The 22,703-nt window shown below is 38.3% G+C and overlaps 1 protein-coding gene across 5 annotated transcripts in view; it reads left to right on the top strand.

Moving 5' to 3' along the window:
* The window catches only part of LOC136882374 (dynein light chain Tctex-type protein 2B), a 165,615-nt gene that overhangs the window by 29,174 nt on the left and 113,738 nt on the right, over positions 1–22,703 (top strand). For all 5 annotated transcript variants that reach the window (XM_067154993.2, XM_067154994.2, XM_067154997.2 and 2 more), the window contains exon 2: positions 1,340–1,551. In XM_067154993.2, coding sequence (XP_067011094.1) covers positions 1,364–1,551 — 188 coding nt within the window. In that variant the 5' untranslated portion in view covers positions 1,340–1,363. The remainder of the gene's footprint in view (positions 1–1,339; positions 1,552–22,703) is intronic.

Raw genomic sequence — 22,703 nt, forward strand, 5'->3', positions numbered from 1 at the left:
TCAAAACTGTACTACTGACCTTAAGAGCATCTGTGAAATATAAGCTGTTATGTTGAGTTCAGTTGCATTATGTGATCTTGAGGGCTGAGTCAAGTGGTTTTGAATGGAACCACTGTGCATTGATCAGTGCCATCAAGTTTCCCTTGTGGGTAGAAAGAACACTTGAAAAATGTCTTGTTTCTTGTTCTTTCATACACCAGTGACATTCTCTAGTACTCACTTCTGAAGTTAAAAACGTGATGTCTCAGTGTGATGCTCTTTTTTGACGTGACAAAATGTACTTGTGCCTTAACTGATTATGAAAATTATAGAATAATTAGGAATAAAACTAAACAAATGATACATAATCGTAAATTTAAATATCTTCGTGAATCAGTAACTTAAATATGCTAGTGCCTGGAAGCATCTCTGAGCTATGGGCATGGGTAGAACGAGGGAAAAGAACTAGGTACCTGGCATTCCACTGGACGAGCTGAACGCATATTTCACAGAAGACAGGATCTGCTTAATCCGCTTAATAGATGACTGTTGGTACATGTTCAAATATAGGAATACCTGCACTCTCACCCCCTTCTGGATCTGCTGCAGTCTGGCTTCAAGAAGGACCATAGTACAGCAACTGCCTTATTGAAAGTGACTGACAACATCAGAAAAGCAATGAACGAAGGACAAAAGTTTTTACAATTTATTTTGCGTTACACATGTAGGTCTTATGACGACGATAGGATAGGAAAGGGCTTTAATTAAGGTAAAGCCCCAGCATTTGCCTGGTGTGAAAATGGGAAAACCATGGAAAACCACCTTCAGGGTTGCTGACAGTGCGGTTCGAACCCACTGTCTCCAGGATGCAAGCTCACAGCTGTGCGCATCTAAGCGCATGGCCAACTCACCCTGTAGGATGAAAGACAAGTGACTATACTCACACTCCCCGACTTCAGCAGTGATTTTGACACGATCAGTAACAAGATATTGTTTAAAAATCTTGAATTATTTTTTAGTAATGAAGCTTCAAAATTTTTCCACTCCTATCTTACCTGATGAAGCCGGGAAGTAGAAGCGAGGGCAGCAGTGTATGAAGTTGTGGAGATATTTGTATCAGTTTTTGTTTTCATGTTTTTGTTTGTCCTGTTATGTATTTGTATCCATGTTTCTTTCCCTCTGTATATTATGTAACTCTGGAAATTATGTGACCCCTCCTCTTCCTTTATTATTTTCCATCAGGTTTACTTTTAATAAGATATGCTATCGTGGAATCTGATACCCGGCAGCTGCTTGCATCATAATTTCTCACTGGAGGTAACCTGTACTTACCAATTGCTCTTCTTGTTTCATTTTCTAGAGTGTATTGGCCATTGAGCAGAGCATGGTTGGCTTAGAAAAAGAAGGGGCACCCTTGACAGATCTGGGTCTGCGTCCTGATGAAGATATACCTGATGATAAAATCGCTGGTCCCTTTGAGCAGTTAGGTGTTTTGCGAAATCAGCTTGCTGAAGCTGCTAAGGCCAAGGCAGCTCCAAGCAACTTCCAGATTCGACCAGGTTATGATGAACTGTAAGTATAGTTGTATAGTGGGATTTCCTTCATTGCTTGTGAATTAATTATGAGGGCTGTAAGTTAAAGTAGTGACAATATTGATAGAACATTACATTCCTTCAGTGTAGTCACCCGCAAAGTTGGGGACCGTTGGCAAGGCATTCTCTCTTGATGACAGCGACGGAGTACAGATGTCACGTCAGGGTTGCTTCAACTTCAGAAACAGGTCAAAGTCACAATGACTCATGTCTGGTGAGTACTGAGGGTGTTCCAAGACCTCTCAAGGCCTCTGTTGCAATAAGAGCTTGACATTGTTTGTGACATGACAGCGTGCTTTGTCGTGCAACACGATTGCGCGATCGTCTCGCATTAAACGTGGGCGTTTGCGCCGCATAGCTGGATGCAGATGTCGCTCCAGGTATCAGCACCAGTAGTCACTGTTGATGGTTTGTCCCTCGGGCACAGCATGTGTAAGAATAACACCCTCCTAGTTGTATGCTTCAATCAGCATAAGCTTGGCTGCCTCTGTGGATCAGTGGTAGAGTGTCGGCCTCCGGATTCCAAGATAGCGGGTTCAAACCCGGCAGAGGTGGTCGGATTTTTGAAGGGCGGAAAAACGTCCATTCGACACTCCATGTCGTACGATGTCGGCATGTAAAAGATCTCTGGTGACACATTTGGTGTTTACCCAACAAAATTAATTAAATCTCAGCCATAGATGCCCAAGGGAGTTTCGATTTACTCGGTCTGCCATCTAGTGGGCCTAGAGTAAAACAGGACGTCGAAATTGACGAGCAGACAGCCAGATGGCGTCACATTGAAATGTCTGCACGCGGTAGCTGAGGCCATACGATTATTATTATTATTATTATTATTATTATTATTATTATTAGCATAAGCTTGACCCGACTGAGTTTCTGTCAACATTTCTGTGGATGTGGCGAACATGGCTGACGCCATTAATTTGATTGACGCTTTAATACAGGCTTGAAATAATAACAGTAAGTTATTTATTAGACCACCTAATCAATACAAAATCTAGTCTTGGATGATTTACATAAATTTGTTAACTAATAGTGGTACAAGTTTCGCCTTCCCTGAAGGCATCATCAGCCATAGTCTTAACCTTAAATCAAAAATAAGCGTCTAAATAACATGTAATAATGAAATGAATTTTTAAAAATCTTGAAGAGATTTGAAGTAAAATAACATTAAAAATAACAATGATGGTTAAAAAAATACAATGTGATGAGATATAATAGTGGAAGTATTAACAAAATTAACATTAGAAGGCTGTTAAAATAAGTGCAATGGATAAAACAACAGATTGTTATACAACAAGTAGTAAGATTGCATAAAAATAAAGTTGATAGTCTGGCGGTTATAATTAGTCGATGGCGAAAAATGGTATATAATCAAAGTAAAGAAGAGAGAATAAAAGTCAAAGGTTAGTCGAGAGATCCAAAGTTAATCATGATCTTGAAGATAAAAGACGAAAGTCAGAGGCATATGGTGAAGTTGTAGAACACGTTGAGGATATGAAGTTGTAGAATAGAAGTTGAAGAATAGTTTCATATAGGATCTCTATGGACCATCTCAAAATTTGAAGTAATGCTCAAATGTTGCAAATTTGTGAGTTTGTAGATATTCTAGTTGAAAAGGCATATGATAGTGGAATCTGTAAAAGGAAGCAAGAAACGTAGAGTTAATTGTGTGAAAAGATATTTTAAAATATTGAAGTAGAATCGTGTGCACTTACCATTTGACGGTGACAAAGATAGTTTGTAACGTTATGAGTTAGAAGTATTTGCAACATAAAGCCACTTATCACAGGTTAATATATATAGAGCATTAAAGATCCCTATGTCCTCTATTAATTTAAAGAAAATTACTATTCATTAAGGAAATAGCTAAATTCAATGGATTTAACACAAGTATGATTGATAAAATCATTAATAAAACCAAACTGAAACTAGCTACAAATTTAACTCCATTGAAACCCGTCAAACCAAAATACGCTAAATTCACGTTCACTAACCATAGCATTTATCCGATAACCAATTCATTAACGAAGCACGAAATAAAAATAGCCTACACAACAAAAAACACTAATCGTAATTTATTCTTTAATCACAACTCTATTAACATCACAGACAATAGTTACTCTGGATCAGGAATATACAGATTGAAATGCTCTACATGTAATTTTTCTTATGTTGGCCGAACTGGCCGCCGCTTCTCCACCAGATACGCCGAGCATTACAATGCCCAAAGACACAACAAATTCTCCGCAATGGCCAACCACATGAGGGACACAGGGCATAAATTCACCACAATAGAACAAGACCTCCATATCCTAAAAAGAGTCGATAAAAGTAAACTCATGACAGAATATGAAAACTTATTTATTTTCCTCGACCAACATTTTAATAAAGATAAGAACCTGAATGACACTATTGATAAAAAAAAGCCCCTTGTATGAACAGATCCCTATTTTATTACGAGAATCAACTCCCCTCACCAACATATTCTTAAAAATCTTCAACCTCACATCAATTAGCGTTCCCACCTCCCCTACAACTAATATACCCCCCTCCCTTCCCCCCGCCGCTAGTACCTCTAATTCAAATACAACCAATAAACCCATAGCCACACCCACCGTAACATTGCTCCCTCCAATGGCCTTACACCGATACAACACGCGCAGTAATACACTCTCTTCCTTCCCTCCCACCAATAGCAGCCCCCCTCCAATAGTTACGTCAACGCAAACAGATCCCCCTCAGGCACAAACCTTCAGCTATAACACACATAGCAAGAAGTCTACTGTTGCAAATACTTCTAACTCATAACGTTACAAACTATCTTTGTCACCATCAAATGGTAAGTGCACACGATTCTACTTCAATATTTTCAAATATTTTTTCACACAATTAACTCTACGTTTCTTGCTTCCTTTTACAGATTCCACTATCATATGCCTTTTCAACTAGAATATCTACAAACTCACAAATTTGCAACATTTGAGCATTACTTCAAATTTTGAGATGGTCCATAGAGATCCTATTTCAAACTGTTCTTCAACTTCTATTCTACAACTTCATATCCTCAACGTGTTCTACAACTTCACCATATGCCTCTGACTTTCGTCTTTTATCTTCAAGATCATGATTAACTTTGGATCTCTCGACTAACCTTTGACTTTTATTCACTCTTCTTTACTTTGATTATATACGATTTTTCGCCATCGCCTAATTATAACCGCCAGACTATCAACTTTATTTTTATGCAATCTTACTACTTGTTGTATAACAATCTGTTTTTTTATCCATTGCACTTATTTTAACAGCCTTCTAATGTTAATTTTGTTAATACTTCCACTATTATATCTCATCACTAGAGCCCGTATTTCCATGCACTATCAAATCTCAAAATATGCATGCATTCATGCACTATCATATGGCAAAACATGCACAATAAACTGGAAAATATGCACTATCAAAATTCAGTTCCTTTTGAAACATGAACAAAAACTACCCTATTTTCTCCAAATTGTCTTGATTTAAGCTCATCCGTTTATCATTCAGTACATACTTAAGCACAGAAAATTATCTTTTTACGTCACGAGAAGTGATAGATGCATAATTCAATGAAGACATTAATAATGTTATTTGCTTTACGTCCGACTAACTACTTTTTAAGGTCTTTGGAGACGCCGAGGTGCCGGATTTTAGTCCCGCAGGAGTTCTTTTACGTGCCAGTAAATCTACCGACACGGGGCTGTCGTATTTGAGCACCTTCAAATACCACCGGACTGAGCCAGGATCGAACCTGCCAAGTTGGGGTTAGAAGGCCAGCGCCTTAACCGTCTGAGCCACTCAGCCCGGCAATGAAGACATTTGGGCAGAGTGAGGTCAAATTGTACATCTTTTGCATTTTCACCACAATACGTGTTTTATAAGCTTGACGAATTCAAAATCAGGATTTGAACGAATTAGTTTGTTCAACTTATCTCTATCTGCGGCAGCTGCTTCTCCATACGATGATTGCAGACACATTAGAATGTAAGTGGTAACGATTGCTTGCTGCAGTAACACAGACGTGTGACGATTGAGAGTTCCGGGTGGGACATTCCAGGATAACAACGGTAGAGGGTTCAATGAAAAACCAGAATTTGTAAGCTGCTATCCCAGTAACGCGGCGCCACAGAAGTGCGATACAAGGTTTCTTTTGTTCGTCTAACAGACGAAAAAGGAGCCGTTAATGATTAATGCACAATTTACGGTTCAATTTATAGCAATGTACAACTGTAAAACTGCGACACCTTATTCCTAAGAATTAGATTTCGACGTGGGGCCTTCCGACTGACGTCATTGTTTACTCAAGCAACAGATAAGAAAGTGTTTGGTTAATTGCATTATACTGTAGGACCTGTACCGTATGTAGGCTACTAACTATGGTTGTCACATAGGATGCCAGGAGTACACTCTCTCCGTCTCTCAGTAATAGACATACTGTAGCCTACAACATGAAAAATTGTCCCAAATTCTGCAAACTAACATTCAGAAAATGCACTATTATGCAAGTTAACAATATATATGCGTCAAAGTCAGAATAAATGTCATATTATGCAATATTAAATGTCCAAATATGCGCTATTAAATCTAAAATCTTCCAAATATGCATTATGCGTGAATTTTCTCCAAAAAATGCCAAAACATGCAAGCATGCACGGAAAAAGAATGGTTATTTGGAACTGTTAAGCCGTAAAACGAATATTTGCAAAGTTTGAGAAGTGTAGCTAGCATATTTAAAAACATGCATTTGCATGGAAATCCACGCTCTACTCATCACATTGCATTTTTTTAACCATCATTGTTATTTTTAATGTTATTTTACTTCAAATCTCTTCAAGATTTTAAAAAATTCATTTCATTATTACATGTTATTTAGACGCTTATTTTTAATTTAAGGTTAAGACTATGGCTGATGATGCCTTCAGGGAAGGCGAAACTTGTACCACTATTAGTTAACAAATTTATGTAAATCATCCAAGACTAGATTTTGTATTGATTATGTGGTCTAATAAATAACTTACTGTTATTATTTCAATCAAATATCATCAATACGGACCAAAAATGATATTTATTACATTTAATACAGGCTTGTCGGTGTTGACGTGAGGAGGTCAGCACCGACCCGACCTGATCTATATATGCACAGGGCTGGAGTAAAGAGGACATCCTGGCTATACTTGTATTCTCCGTGGGGAAAGGTAACGGATTTTTCAAAGCATATAGTATTAAATACGGTTGGACCCACACTTACAACTAAATTCATCCAAGTTTGAATCTATGTACATTTTTAACACAGATTTCCATTGTATTTGTTGAGTGTATTTTAATATTGAAGCTATGTACATTTTAAACATACACTTCCATCGCATTTGTTGATTGTATTTTATCTTCAATTTTTTATGTATCATTGTTTTTGTTACATGTCTTTCTTCTTTATGTTATTTTGGGCTAGGTCGAAACATGTCCTATATAGCTTTTTAAACAACTATGTAGTTTTTTAAACAGACCATTTCTTTCTTTCTTTCTTTCTTTCTTTTTTTCGTTTTGGTCAACTGTGGACCATGTTAATTTGATTTCAACTACTTCTAGGCTTTGTTCTGCTCTCAATAATCCTTCATTCTTTCACTCTGCAACCTTCTTCTCTCTTCCGTCCATGGTGTTTGGGTCCGCAAACTAACTTTTTCTTGGAAACTCTTTGTGTTCTTTATGTTAGATTTGTAAGTTTCCCTGTTGCTTATTTCCGGTCCTTGTATTCCCATTTCTGTCATGTCCTCCTTCACTTCCTGATGCCAGCGTACCACAGTTTTCCTGGTCTCAGAAAACCTTACTATCTGGTTGGTCAGTCTTCCCGGGTCCATTCTGTAGATGTGTCCAAAGAACATGGCTCTCATCTTCCAGATGGTATCTGAGATCTTTCCTATCTAGTGGTGTAGTTCTTGGTTTGTTTTCTTTCTGTATGATCCATCCTCAGTTCTTTGGGCTCCCAGTATCTTCCATAGAATTTTTCGCTCCACCAGTTCTAACTTCTTGACCAATCCTACCTTTATTAGGTTCAAACATTCAACTGCATATAAGGCTTCTGGACGGATCACAGTCTGGTAATATCTGATTTTTGCATTGATTGAGATCTTCTTCTCTGACAGGTTGTTATCTATCCACTCTCCCAGATATTTAAATTCCTCTACTTTCCGAATCCTCCCTCCATCCACTGTCATCCCTCTGGGTGCTGTTTCGATGTTGGTCATGTACTATGTCTTCTCGAAGGAGATCCATAAGCCTGCCTTACCTGCTTGTTTCTGGAGCTGGGCAATCTGGTCCCGCGCCTCCTCTTTTGACACTCAGAGAATCACAATGTCATCTGCAAAGGCTAGGCAGTCGACTACAGTCCCTCTATTCTTATATCTAATTTGTATACCACCTATTCCTTGTATATTCTTGCGCCACTCTCTAATGACCTTGTCAAGAACACAGTTGAATAGAAGGGGAGAAAGTCCATCTCCCTGTCTGACCCCTGCTTTAATCCTAAAGGATTCTGATAAGTATCCCCCTGAATGTGACCTTGGATGTTGTGTCAGTCACAGTCTGTTTAATGAGCTCTCTGGTCTTCCTATCTAGACCCATTTCTTCTAGGATACTGATCAGTGTTTTTCTATCTGCCAAATCGTAGGCCTTCTTGAAGTCCACAAATGTGAGCACGAATTTCTTGTTCCTCTGTTTCTGGTATGCAGTGATCAACTTCAGGTTCAGGATCTGTTCCGCACATGACCTGCCCTTTCTAAAACCTCCTTGATACTCACCAGCTTGCAGTTCCAATTGTTTTTCTGTGCTCTATCTAGCAGTGCCTTTGAAAAGATGAATACAGTGATATTGCCCCGGTAATTGTTGACGTCTGCCTTATCTCCTTTCTTAAACGGTAAACGTGTATTGAACAGGTGGACTTATTTAAAGTCAATTCGGAACCGGAATGAAGTTCATTACTTGTTCATTTTTCTTATGTGACCTTCCTTGGTCAACTCTTTTTCTTTTCCAACCCTGACAGTATTAGGTTTGCAAGGTTCAGAGAGTCTTTTTATAACTTTCTCATCTTCTCTATTTATTTATTTATTTGTTTGTTTGTTTGTTTGTTTGTTTATTTATTTATTTATTTATTTATTTATTTATTTATTTATTTATTTATTTATTTATTTATTTATTTATTTATTTATTTATTTATTTATTTATTTATTCCTTTGTATGTGGCGAAGTTGGGGCTCACGGCCCTCTCTTACACGTAACCACTACGTACAGTACATAATCACATACTTTGGTAAAATAACATTAGCAGACCCTAGGAGCTACCCAAATTTATGGAGTAATATTATAACAGATTATAATTGTTATTTTTAATGATTAATATTATCTAGCCTATCTATATCTACATAACCTAACAATAGTTCTAAATCATGCTTGCACTCATACACACTAGCATTCATACAACCTGGTCACGTATTTAAGAGGAAATCTCGACAAGACCGTTTAAATGAGACTGTTGAAGTGCTATTATGTATACTGACAGGGAGTGTGTTCCATAGCCTTGCCCCAGACACTTGGAAAGAGTGGCTGTATACAGATGAATGATTAACCGGTATCATAAGGGTAGAAGTCGATCTGGTATTATGTTAATGGAAAGATGAGAGGAAGTTAAAATGTGAGGATAGGTATTCAGGTGTAGATTCGTTCAGAAGTCGAAAAATTAGTGTCGCAGTATGTAAATTCCTTAGTTGATCAATTTTCAGCTAGGATAGCTTCTCATAATAAGGGGAAATATGTGTCTTAAGCAGGGGTCGAAAAATACCGGGCGTCCAGTCGCCATGGCGCCTGAAAATTTTTACCTGGCGCCTGAATTTTCAAATTCGGTTTTGAAGATTTATTTTTTGAAATCCGGAATTCCCTTACATGTACTTTCCCATTACTTTACAAAGTAACAAGTCGTGTGGTGTTTCACGTTTTTTTTTCTGTAGCTCATATATTCTAATATGTGCAATAAACATTTTCTGTGCTTTTGGCAGAGTCTTGAATTCTGTAATTGCTCTTCGTAGCTTGGAACTGGACGTTTCAGTTCTGCGCGGGAGCTGCCTGGCGGTCATGGGAGATATCGTTGTAACCCGTCAAACAAGTATCCTTTCATGTGAACATATCGTAACACATCGATTTCTATTACAGATGATCAGCTATCGGTAGCCGAGTACAAAGATCAGACCAGAGTTGTGGAGAAATGCAGAGAACTATTACGTTAAATAATTCCACAAACACTACATTACCGCCATCCTTCCCGTGACTAGCCGTTCCTCGACTATTGCCGCCAAAGCAGTGCTGATACTGTAAATTCCCGTGGAATTCATTTTTTGCATTTAGAACATACGGAATGACATGTTTATCAATTCTTGTATTTTCACCGAACAATATTTATACTTTTAATTTGATTACAGCATTTTGGTATTGAACAGTTTGCACTTTATAAATACGGTTGTTTTTATTCCTGTGCGTTTATGGAAAATTGGCAACGTAGCATCAGATATCGAAGCCCGCGAACTCGGAAGCCATTTAACGCTGGTTTATTTCACGTTTCTGTGCTATACTGGAGAAAATCGGCAAACTGAAACGAACGAAACCGCACAAATTGACTGATGCGAGTAACAAACAGTGTACTCTTTCAGATTTCTTCGTAAGTAGGGCCCGTAAACGTAACACAAAGTGATACAGAAGGGAGTGAATGTGAGAAAACACTTGATGGAAGTGCCGACTGTAGAGTTCAGGACGACAATGACCAGCGTGAAATTTATGGTGTTCGAGGCAATGATAGGTCAAACATAAAAAATACGTCGAAATTTCAATTTTCAGGCAAACGGAAATTTCAGCACTTTCAGCGAAGTGCGTAAAGGAAATGAATGCTAATATGTCTCAGCATATGAATGCATTGTTCATGGCATCTTATCATATTGCAAAAAATTACAGACCCTACACTGATTTTGAAGGTTTGGTTACATTGTTAAGCAAGCTGAATGTTACTGATTCAGAGAAGTATGAGAATGATACACAATGCAGAGAATCGTAGCTTGAATGACCACCGTGGCTGTGCTATGAAGAAGGAATTACGAAGTGGAAATTATGCAGTAACTTTCGTAGTATTGCCGACAAACATTCTAAAGATGTATCTGGATTTTCAGGACCATTTAAACTGGAAATGTTTAAAACATACTATCCTATAAAATCCTATCCTCACTCGAAGTGTCAGGAGGCTGAAGAAATGGCGTAACAGTCCCAAAGGGCCTTGGCCTACCAAGCGACCGCTGCTCATCCCGAAGGCCTGCAGATTATGAGGTGTCGTGCGGTCAGCACGACGAATCCTCTCGGCCGTTATCCTTGGCTTTCTTGACCGGGGTAGCCATCTCACCGTCAGATAGCTCCTCAGTTGTAATCAATAATCATGTAGAGAGAGTGGACCTCGAACCAGCCTTCAGATCCAGGTCAAAACCGTAACCTGGCCGGGAATCGAACCCGGGGCCTCCGAGTAAAAGGCAGACACGCTACCACTACACCGCGGGGCCGGCAGGAGGCTGAAAGTTTCATGAAAAATCCCGAATGTGCACTTTTAGTGAGGTGCGTCAAGAAAATGAATGCTAATATGTTACATCATATGAATGCATTGTTCATGGCATCTTATCATACTGCAAAAAAACAGACCCTACACTGATTTTGAAGGTTGGTTTGCATTGTTAAGCAAGTTGAATGGTACTGGTGGGAAATCAAACAGGCACATGTAGAGTAATTTTAAAAGACTCTGACCTTGAAGGTGACTGGTGATTATTTGGGTTAGTATCTCTTAAAATATAAATTTCCATTCTTGTATGAACTGAGACTATATGACTTAAGGCCACATTTCAGAAATAATACGTAGCTTGATCCTAGTCTAACCTGTGGTGTTCATAATGTATATTTGCGAAAAATGTGCTGTCTCCTGATAAAAAGGGGCTGGCTACTGAATTATTTCTATTTTCTTCTACACCTGGTCTTAAAGTTCAAAGAAAATATAAATCATATGCAAGAGTTCATTGCCCTTTGAAGTTTCATAGTTTGTTCTGCAGTTGCATCAGTTAATACGACATCACAGTAATAAATTATTGGAAAAATGAGGGTTTGAATAAGTTTTATTTTCATGCTGTATGGAAGAATGGATTGTTTCATTTTTAGGGGGTGAAGAGATGCATATACTTTTCTGCAGACACTTGTTATATGGTCATTCCAGTTTAATGTGTCATTCATGACAACGCCTATGTTTTTTACACACTTCTGAAAAGGTATAGCTGTTGTATGACGTTTAGCGTATTTAAAAGTCTAGATTGTCCTATTAAGATTGCTTGCGTTTTCTTCGGGTTAATTAATAGGCAGTTCTCTTTAGCATATGAGCTAATTGAATTCTGTAGCCCTTTGCTTTTTTTTTCCCCCCGATACATTCATTCTTCCAAGTGTCAGACGTTTTCTGATTAGTGTGTTAATACAGTACGATTCCTTCCTCTTGAAACAATAATCACCATCAAGCTTTATTAGAACGGGTAGAAGCAGCACCTTTAATGAGTTAACAATTAGATGTTCTCTCCTCCAGTCTTATAAGTGCCTCTTAGTTTCCAATTGTGTCCGATGTAGGCGTTCTAAAGTACTTAAACTGTCCCAAAGACAAAGAAGCAAGGGAAGTTTATAAATTTGTCTTGCAAGCCCATCAGCATACCAGTTACCTTCAGATCGTATGGATACTCCAATAGCCTATAGAACCACCTTATTTTTAATAATAATAATAATATTGGCGTAGGGATGTGGCGAACCCATCGCCCAGTGGGAAACCACTGCAATCAGCCACCCGAGTATTGGCGGGAAAACCATAACGATTCGGGTAAGGAGGAAATGCCTGCCCGCAGCCGGAGAACATCTTGAGGCCCTCCAGGGCTAACAACCTTGGTTGTATGTAGAATGAGCAATTTGCTCCAAGCTAAGCTAAAGCTTCTCAAGCATGATGGTAAAACAAAGACATGAAGTTAATACCCCAGGTGGCAACTTTTCAAAGAAATTCACCGTCGCCGACAAGCGACGCATGCATCCCGTTCGGATTCTGGGGGGGATGCAACATCATGCTAAAGACGAGTCGGAGCGTCTTGGAAATCCTGAACAGTCACGAAAGCTGAAACCCATATCTAAGACTTTTTTGGCAACGTTCAACATAAACAGTTTAATACGAACTGGTAAGATGAAACAGCTGACCAATGCCCTCCACGAAAATAAAATCGCAGTAATGGCTCTGCAAGAAACTCGCTTCACTGACGAAGATACGTTTGAATCTGAAGGGTATTGGTTCTTCAAGAGCAGATCCCATAAGAGAGTAATGAAAAACACCCCTATCTTCGGTACAGCTTTTGCTGTCAACACCAGAATTCTTAGGTCAGTCTCAAATTTTGAAGCTGTTAATGATAGGTTATGCCTACTATCCCTGCGTTGTGCAAATAAAACATATACGCTAGTCAATGCACATGCTCCAACTAATGAACAAAACAAAAAAGACCTGGAAGACACAGATAGATTCTGGAACATCCTGGATGCCAGATTAGCGAAAATCCCAAAGCACCACGTCAAGATTCTATTGGGTGATTTTAATGCACAGGTAGGACGTGAACGGAAACACAGGAAAGTTGTTGGGCTCTACCCAGCACACAAAAGAACCAACAAGAATGGAGAACGCCTCGTTGAACTATGTGATAACCACAACCTCCAACTGATGTCAACACACTTTCGTCACTTACCAAGAAAACAGATGACATGGAGATGCCCAAACAAAACAATAGGAGAATTCCAAATAGACCATGTTGCTATATCTCGAAGATACAGTCCGGAAATCATGAACGTTACCGTAAAAAAGGGAATAAACATAGACTCAGATCACTATGTATCAGTAATCAAGTTTCGGCCAATCCCTCTCAACAAAAATAAGAACGAACCTACCATAATTCGCTTTGACACAAAAAAGCTCAGAGAAAGAGAGAAGGAATTCAAAGAACTTGCCCAACCAGTGGAAAAAGACTTCAACAGCACAAGAAAGCAGATGATACAAGCTGCAAAAGGAGTGGCGGAAATCAAGAAGAGGAAGAAGCACACGTGGTGGAACGATAACTGCGAGAAGACCTTAGGGGATCGTCTGAAGGCCTGGAAAAAGTATTACACCTCGAAAAAAGAAGAAGATTGGAAGATGTACAAAACACAACAAGCACAAACAGCAAAAATAATACGCAGTGAGAAACGCAAGTATGAAAAGGAACTACTGGACAAGATTGAGCAAGACTTTCGTAGAGGCGAGACCCGTGAATACTTCAGAAATTTTAAAAAGAAGGTACAAGGTTACAAGGCACCTTCCCTTTGCTTTCTAAGGAAAGATAGAACTCTTGCAACATCAAATGAAGAAAACTGCAAAATCTTGGCTAAGTATTTTAACGACCTTCTAAACTGTGAAAAACCAGCCAACCCCATCAAAACAAACAAACCAGTGAGCCAAAACCTGCCATCTTCTCCACCAAATCGCGATGAAATCAAACGCCACATAAAGAGACTGAAAAATAACAAGGCTCCTGGTGAAGACTCCATGATTGCAGAACTGTGGAAACATGCCCCGGAAGAAGCAATTGACATCCTACACCAAACCATTGTAGATATATGGGAAAAAGAACAACTACCAGAGGACTGGAAGCTAGCCCTGATCCATCCTTTACACAAGAAAGGAAATATAAGAGATGTGAACAATTACCGTGGAATTTCTCTTCTGCCAGTAGCCTACAAGATCCTGTCACTATCCATCCTTGAAAGACTAGAACAGCAAATTGAGCACAAACTCGGGGAATACCCAGCAGGTTTTCGGAAAGGCCGATCAAGTGCAGAACAAATACTTAACCTAAAAACCATAATAAGATACCATATGCTGAGAGGTTGAACCTATGTATCTACATTTGTAGACTTCAGGAAAGCATACGACTCCATCGACCGTGATGTGTTGTTTAACATCCTTGCAGAAATGGGAGTCGATAAGAAACTGCTGGCGATAATAAGGGCAACACTAACCAATACCAAATCCAAAGTAAAATTCCAAGGATGTCTCTCTGAACCCTTTGAGATGAAGACAGGCGTTCGACAGGGAGATGGGCTGTCACCTCTTTTGTTCAACTGCGTACTTGAGAAGGTAATACAGGAGTGGCGAAAGACGTTAAAAGAAAGAAACCTTTACAAACCCGTAAGGATTGGGACAAAGAAAAATGGAGTGGAAATAGATTGCTTAGCGTTCGCTGATGATATAGCCCTTATGGCAGAAAATTTCGAAAGTGCAACAGAACAGATCAATGTGTTGAAGGAAATAGCAGAACAAACAGGTTTACAAATTTCCTTTCAAAAGACAGAAGTAATGTCAAATATCAAAGATGATACGGCACAACTAAACACCAAATATGGAACGATAAACCGTGTTAGTAAATTTAGATACCTTGGGGAATGGATTCAGCAAAATGGACTTGACAAAGAGGCCATAGCAGCAAGAATCAAGAAAATGGAAGTCGCTTTCCAAACCACCCGCAACATTTACAACAAAAAGTGCTTTTCCCTGAACACAAAAATTCGTCACTACAACAGTCATCAAACCAGTATCACTGTATGCATCTGAATGCCTTATCCTGTCCGAGAAATGTTTGCTTGCGGATTTAGAGAGGAAAGAAAGAAAGATCTTACACACCATACTTGGTCCAAACTACAAAAATGGCATCTACATTAGAAAATCCAGGCAAGAAGTATACTCTAAGATAGAGAAGATCACGGACACAATGCGTAAAGGCAGAGTTCGCTTCTACGGTCATATACGACGGATGATTGACTCTCGATGGACGAAACGTATCTTCAGTATATTTGACGCAAAACCAAAAATGGCAATGCCATGGTACGTTAATGTCAAGAAAGATCTTAAAGAACTGGGCCTACAAGCAGAAGGTGCACAAGACCGAAATCTTTTCAGAGCAGCCATCAAGACTTTTGGGACTTTCCGGGACGAAAAACGGGCAACTGGTGCTAAATGGACAGAAGAACGTCGTGCTAAACACAGTGAGCTAATGAAGACGATGTGGATCAAGCGAAAGATGAACAAATGCCAGAATGTAAAGTGAGGCTTATCGTGGTCCCTAGTTGGCCGATTAGCGAAGTTGAATGAATGAATGAATGAATAATAATAATACTTTATTATCGGTAATATCATTTTACACAACAATAGAGAAAAATAAACAAAACAAACCTCACTGAAAAGAAAGTTCAGTGGAGTATAAATAGAAGAATATGTACAGAGATATACACAGGTTATATTACACATAAGCAGAGGAAAATAATAGTCCATTCTGGTGGTTATGTAAGTGATTTCTAAATTTAGACATTGAACAGTTAAATATATCAATATCCACTTTATACAGAGATCTTGACATTCATTCAGTTGGCCCATTGAATGCATAGTTAGTTCTATGTCAATTGTAGACAATGTATTCTTGAACTTCATGCGTCTATCTGGTTTGTTTTAAATCCTCAGAATGAGCAGTGGGTATAGATGGCGTTATATACCCATCGTGAAAAGGACTGCCTTTAGGCTTTGCTGTAAAGGATCAATAAAAAGCCTCCTTTCTGAAGCTGTATATGGCTGTTTCAGTCCCTCAAAGAGACCATGAATATTATTACAAAAGACGATTTGACCATCTAAATAAAGTAATTTTACTAAAGTTGTGTTTCCATATTCTAAAATGACAGATCCTTATGTTGTCTTTATCTTTAACCATGGAAGCCAAACTTTACACTTTCTGTTTTGAAAGAGACTCTAATCACATCATTAGTTCATGTTTTGTGAAACAGTTTGCTTTCAGGGATGAATTCAGAATTGGAAGCACTTTGTCTAATTCTTATTTTCCGTGAACAGCTTCTTCATCATGTTCAGTTCCCTGAAAACTTTTTCATTTCACTCTCAGGTAGCTCGTCGTCATGGGGTACAGATTGCCTTGCAAATTCAAGATTTTAGGTTTTGGCTGAGAAAACTTTAATGTTAATAGAGCAAAAGGAACTATCATCAAAGTGATTTGAATGTTTGTGCCAAAGCTTTGGATTCCTATCCAAGAAGGGCTAGTTTGAATCTCAAATCTTCAATTAAAAAAGCTCCTTTGCAAGTTCATAAACCAGCCTTGATCTAGGAAATCTGGATACACAGAGGGTTGTCTTTAAAAATCGGGCTTTGATTTTTTCTAGAGTGTGTAGGTCATTCTTTGTTAGCTTATCCCAAATGGTTTCCAGAGCATATGTTAAAATAGGAATTATTTTTGCGTCAAACAAGATCATGGCTGTCTTAAGAGATAATCTATTTAAAATCTTGATGTCAAATATTGCTTTCATAGCTGCCGCAGCACGTAGCCTAATATGAAGCCTAAAGGAGTTTACTGTCGTCTGCATCGTCAAGCCCAGATATTTAAAATGTTTCCGTTTTATAAGTCACTTTGTCACTTGAGAGTATTCGTGCTCCCTTCCTGAAAATCAAGTAGTCAGTCTTTTCAGTGTTTACTTGCAATTCATTTGTATCTGTCCAATTCTCTAGTGCATCCAGTGATTTTTGTAGCTCTTTAACATCGTGTGATCCTAGAACCATATCATCAGCATACAAATACATGTTTACTTCGTTTGACACCTCTTTTATCGTTTGAACCATATCATAGATAGCTATATTAAACAATAAAGAGCTGATAGGGTCGCCCTGTAGAATGCCATTTGTCTGCGTGATCTCCCTATATGAAGTTATATTGTCTGAAATGATGACAGTATTGTTTCTTAAAGTGTTATGGATTAGGATAGTGAGAGCCTTGTCCTCTACAAGAGAATCGAGCTTCAACGATATAATGTTTCTTTTAAGATTATCGAAGGCGTTTGAAAAATCTGTGAACACTGTGTGAAATTTACCCCTGGGTAGTCGCAAGATGTTATGTATATTTTTTATTGCATGCAGAGTACTTCTTCCTCTTCTGAATCCAAATTGCTCTTCAGGAAGTTTGGTTTCAATTTCTTCCGTCACTCGAGTGGTTATTAACTTGGTGAGTATCTTTAACAAATTATTCTCCAGGGCGATCCCTCTATAGGAATATGAATCAAGCAAGTTACCCTTTCCTTTGTATAAAACCTTCAATGTGGAGGATTTCCACGTTTTTGGGATGTCTCCTGGTAATAAGCTCAGGTTCATAAGATTCGTTAAAGATGGAAGTAATATATTTGCTGAAGCTTTAATGTGTTCTCTGAAAATGCCGTCAGGACCCTTTGCTTTTCCATCTTTGAGTTTAAGTATAGTGTCGGAGACTTCTTTATGTGAGAATAGAGTGATGCCTCTCTGGTCTGCTTCAACATACTTTCTTGAATAGGCTGTTAAGGATCTTTGTTGAGTTAGGAGTGAGAAGTGTTTCTCCCAGGTATTCATATCTATTTTACCAGTTGTTGGAACTTTATGTGGTTTTAATTCTAAGTATGGGTACTTCTTGGCATCGTCAGTCATCTTCATTGCTTCAAGTTCAATATATTTGTTTCTAGAAGTCTTCAGTAGTTCTTTGTATTTATTTCTGAGTAGACTGTAGTTAGTTAAATCTTCTGTATTGAGTGTTGTTTTCGCCACCTGAAGAGCCTTTAGAACTTGGTTTATTTCCAGTTAGCAGGTCTGATTGAACCACTTTTTGGACTTTTGCGAAGTTATTGTGATGAAGGCAGATTTGAAGATGTCTTCTAAAACAGAAGCTGCAGTATCCAATTCATTTTTCATTATTTTGTGGTTTAAGTCAATGATTTTCTCAGTACTTAGCAGGAGGACACTCTCGTTAAGTTTTCGAGCTATAGGCTTCATAATGATTGGTGCATTCCATGGGTGAGAAAGGACATCCAAATCAAAGATCGCTGAGACTGGACAGTGCTTCCTTAATATTGACTCTGGAGATGATAGCATACTTTATAATCAATTAATTTAAGACCAGCACATTTGAAAAATAAAACATCAATTGTGCTGCTTCCATTGTGCTACTCATGTATTAGACCCCTTTTTTCCCCACTTTTACAGCCAAAAATAGTAAAGGGGGGTCCAATATGTGATAACCTCTAAATTTTGCGCAGTGAACACATGACTTCTTGGTTATAAAGAGCTATAAATTGAACGTGTAAACATTCTCTACTATTATTTACAAACTTGGAATGTATTTAAGCTATACTGACTATTTTTGTCGGAAGGCAGTATTTCTAAACGTAGAAAGACAATAAATGGTGAACGCGACTTTAGGCCTACGGTACATATAAAAGGCCGTTTTAGTTACTCATATCATGTCATTCGTTACATCTCATTAATTCCTCTGGTGAGTTTGACGTAAGGAAGGGCATACGGCCGTAAAAACTCGCTACGAAGATTCGTCTCACTTCATACTCGAATGAAAAGTATGTTACACATTAATCCATGTATGAATAGATAATGTTTCAGACATTTGACCTTAAGGTTACCTACAGGCTGATGATGCCCTTAACAAGGGGCGAAACATGTCCCTGAGAAGTGTATAGAGTATTATGTAAGATTTCATCCACATAGCACGTGGCTTGTATTGAATAGGAGGTGATAATAGAATAAATTATTTTTGTGATAATTTGCTTATTCAATTTTACCGTTCCGACTATAATAATATTGGTGGTGATTGTGATTAAATTTTGAAGATGATTATAAGAATGAGAAAAAAGTCGTGAAGGAACGATCGCGTGAATAATAACACAAGAGGGAGTCATGAAAGAAAGAACGAATCACTTTACATTAGATGCTGTAATATCACAGATTCGGAAGAAAACTAAAGAGAAGGCCTCCAATATAGAAAGCCCATAAAATTGATCAACAATAACATTACATTGACCATTGTTGTTCTGATGTGCTTTGTGTATTCTGCTGCCATTTATCTACGATAGATGGAATTACTGCTGCATTTCGAGTATAACAGCCTGCCTGAATATTGGCGGGAAGAAGCTGGGGAGTGGGAAGTTAGATCTCTTTCTTTAGCATGGCATTCCTGTGGTTCATAAATTTTCTGATACTACTGGTACGTAACACACTGGATCATCATAGTATTCCACCTATTCGATCCCTACTCTGAGGTAGTGATTTGATTTGATTTGAATGAGCAATGTGCACACTTAAACGGAATAATTACACAGGAGTGTTCACGGCTGTCTGCAGCCTGGTCGTTCTAGCTCTGAAACTTTGAACTGTTAGATTGACACCGTAGTACATTTTGCTAAAAGTGAGAAAATATGCTGTTTTCATTTTATCGAATATTTCTTATGAAAGCATTGCTTTTAATTGTGACATTCATACTGGAATCATTGTAATGATATGTTGCCTTCAGTTGGGAAAACTATAAGGACAGTCTTTCTGAGAATTCCATAGCAAAGGAGGGTACATCAGCTAGTTATTTGATCTTCGCATAATCACGCGGGCGCTTGATGCTAAGTAATGGCATCTAAGTGCATGACTTATTCACACATGTGGAGCATGAGTTCATACTATTTTCGGTAGGCTTATCGGAGACTGATCATCTCACTCACAAACTTCCTGTGAGGGAATAAAGATGTGTAATTTTTAGCCTTGTAACCTCGTATAGCAACAGTCAGGCTTTGAGACAATAAGTGTTGTAAGTATATCGTAGTACTGTATTGCGCAAGACATGTAGAATAAGCAATTTTGACCACTTGTATCTCCTGATTTCTCCTAATTTTTCCTGATTTTCAAATCAAAATATCCTGATTTTTGGTTTTGTAAAGTTGGCAGGTATGCAGTTTCATCCATTGAGTTCATTCCTAACTTAGCCTTTATCTCCTCATTCCGAGTACCCTCCTGCCATTGTTCCCACCTGTTTGTACCAGCAATCATTCTCGCTACTTTCATGTCTGTTACTTCTAACTTATGAATAAGATATCCTGAGTCCACCCAGCTTTCGCCCCCGTAAAGCAAAGTTGGTCTGAGAATAGACTGATGTAAAGATAGTTTCTTCTGGGAGCTGACTTCCTTCTTACAGAACACTGTTGTTCGCAACTGCGAGCTCATTGCATTAGCTTTACGACACCTTGATTCAATCTCACTTACTATATTACCATCCTGGGAGAACACACAACCTAAATACTTGAAATTATCGACCTGTTCTAGCTTTGTATCACCAATCTGACATTCGATTCTGTTGAATTTCTTACCTACTGACATCAATTTATTCTTCGAGAGGCTAATTTTCATACCATACTCATTGCACCTATTTTCAAGTTCCAAGATATTACACTGCAGGCTTTCGGCACAATCTGCCATTAAGACCAAGTCGTCAGCATAGGCTAGACTGTTTACTACATTTCCACCTAACTGAATCCCTCCCTTGCACTTTATACCTTTCAGCAGATGATCCGTGTAAACTGTGAACAACAAGGGTGAAACATTACAGCCTTGTCTAACCCCTGTAAGTACCCTGAACCAAGAACTCATTCTACCATCAATTCTCACTGCAGCCCAATTGTCAACATAAATGCCTTTGATTGATTTTAATCATCTACCTCCCATAGTCCCCCAGTATGGCGAACGTGTTATCCCTCGGTACCCTACCGTATGCGTCCTCTAGATCTATGAATCATAAACACAACTGTCTATTCCTCAGGTAGCATTTTTCAGTTACGTGTTTATCTTGTCTGAAACCACACTGGTTTTCATCCAACTTCCTCTCAACCACTGATTGCACCTTCCCTTCCAAGATGCCAGTAAATACCTTACCTGGTATACTGCGCCCTTATTGCGTTCAAAAACTGCGTAAATAAAATTCTCCGACTACTCAGATGATTGAAATAATAACAATAACCTTGAAATAAAATCAGGCACCTGATTTACATTTAATAAAATAAAACTAATTTATAAAAAGCCATGTTAACATGTGGTAAAAGACTAGTAGTGTTGGTTTTAAAGCTATGCTATGAGTGAGAAGTTTACATTGGATGAAAGTATTTACAATAGTGATATTGGAAGACTACTATTATAAGTAAAATAAATAAAGCAACATTTCGTTATGGACAAGTGGTAAATTTGCTATAAAATGATGTTGGCCGACTAACGGTTACAACAAGATAATAATGAGAATGACGATCAAAATCGTACTTTTAAACCATAATGTTAAAAAACATAATATTGAAAGATAGTCAAGTGACCTGTAATTATCTGTTTACGTAAGATAAAAGTCAAAATTCAATAGCATATGGTGATGTTGTGGTTCACTTTGATGAAGAAGTACGAGGTTGTAGTTGAAGGTTGATATAGGACCTCTATGGACCATCTCATTTGATGTGGTGCTATAACGTTGTTAAAACATGTAGGTTTGTTGACATGCTGGTCGAATAGGCAATGTGACAGTTGAATGTTGATTCAAAAGTAGAATCTGTAAAAGGGAACCAGAAGCGAGTTGTTAATTTTATGAAAAAAATCGTAATAAATTTTAGGTGGAAATCGTGTACACTTACCATTTGACGATGGTGAGGGTAACTTGTTATGTTATGAGCTAAAAGTTGTTGACTGTCGAGCTCTTACAACGCGTGTTATAGCTGTAGGTTTGTATTGGAGGGGGATGTGTTTGCAAAGGCGTGACTATGGGCTTGTTTGTAGTACTTGCAGGGGAGCTACTGGCGGTGGGAGAGGAAGAGGAAAGTGTATTGCTGCGCGTATTGTAGCAATGGGATGCCTTTTGAGGGAGCGGTATTGGCTATGGGTCCATTAGTTGTACTTGAATGGGAAGTACTAGCGTTGGGGGGAAGAGTGGGGAGTGTGTTCTCTGCAATGGCCAACCACATGAGGGACACAGGGCATAAATTCACTACAATAAAACAGGACCTTTATATCCTCAAAAGAATCAAAAAAAGTAAACTCGTGACAGAATACGAAAATATAATCATATTCCTCGACCAACAGTTTAATAAAGAATTTAAATG

Source organism: Anabrus simplex, chromosome 10, assembly GCF_040414725.1.
Source record: "Anabrus simplex isolate iqAnaSimp1 chromosome 10, ASM4041472v1, whole genome shotgun sequence".
Taxonomy (NCBI): Eukaryota; Metazoa; Arthropoda; class Insecta; order Orthoptera; family Tettigoniidae; genus Anabrus; species Anabrus simplex.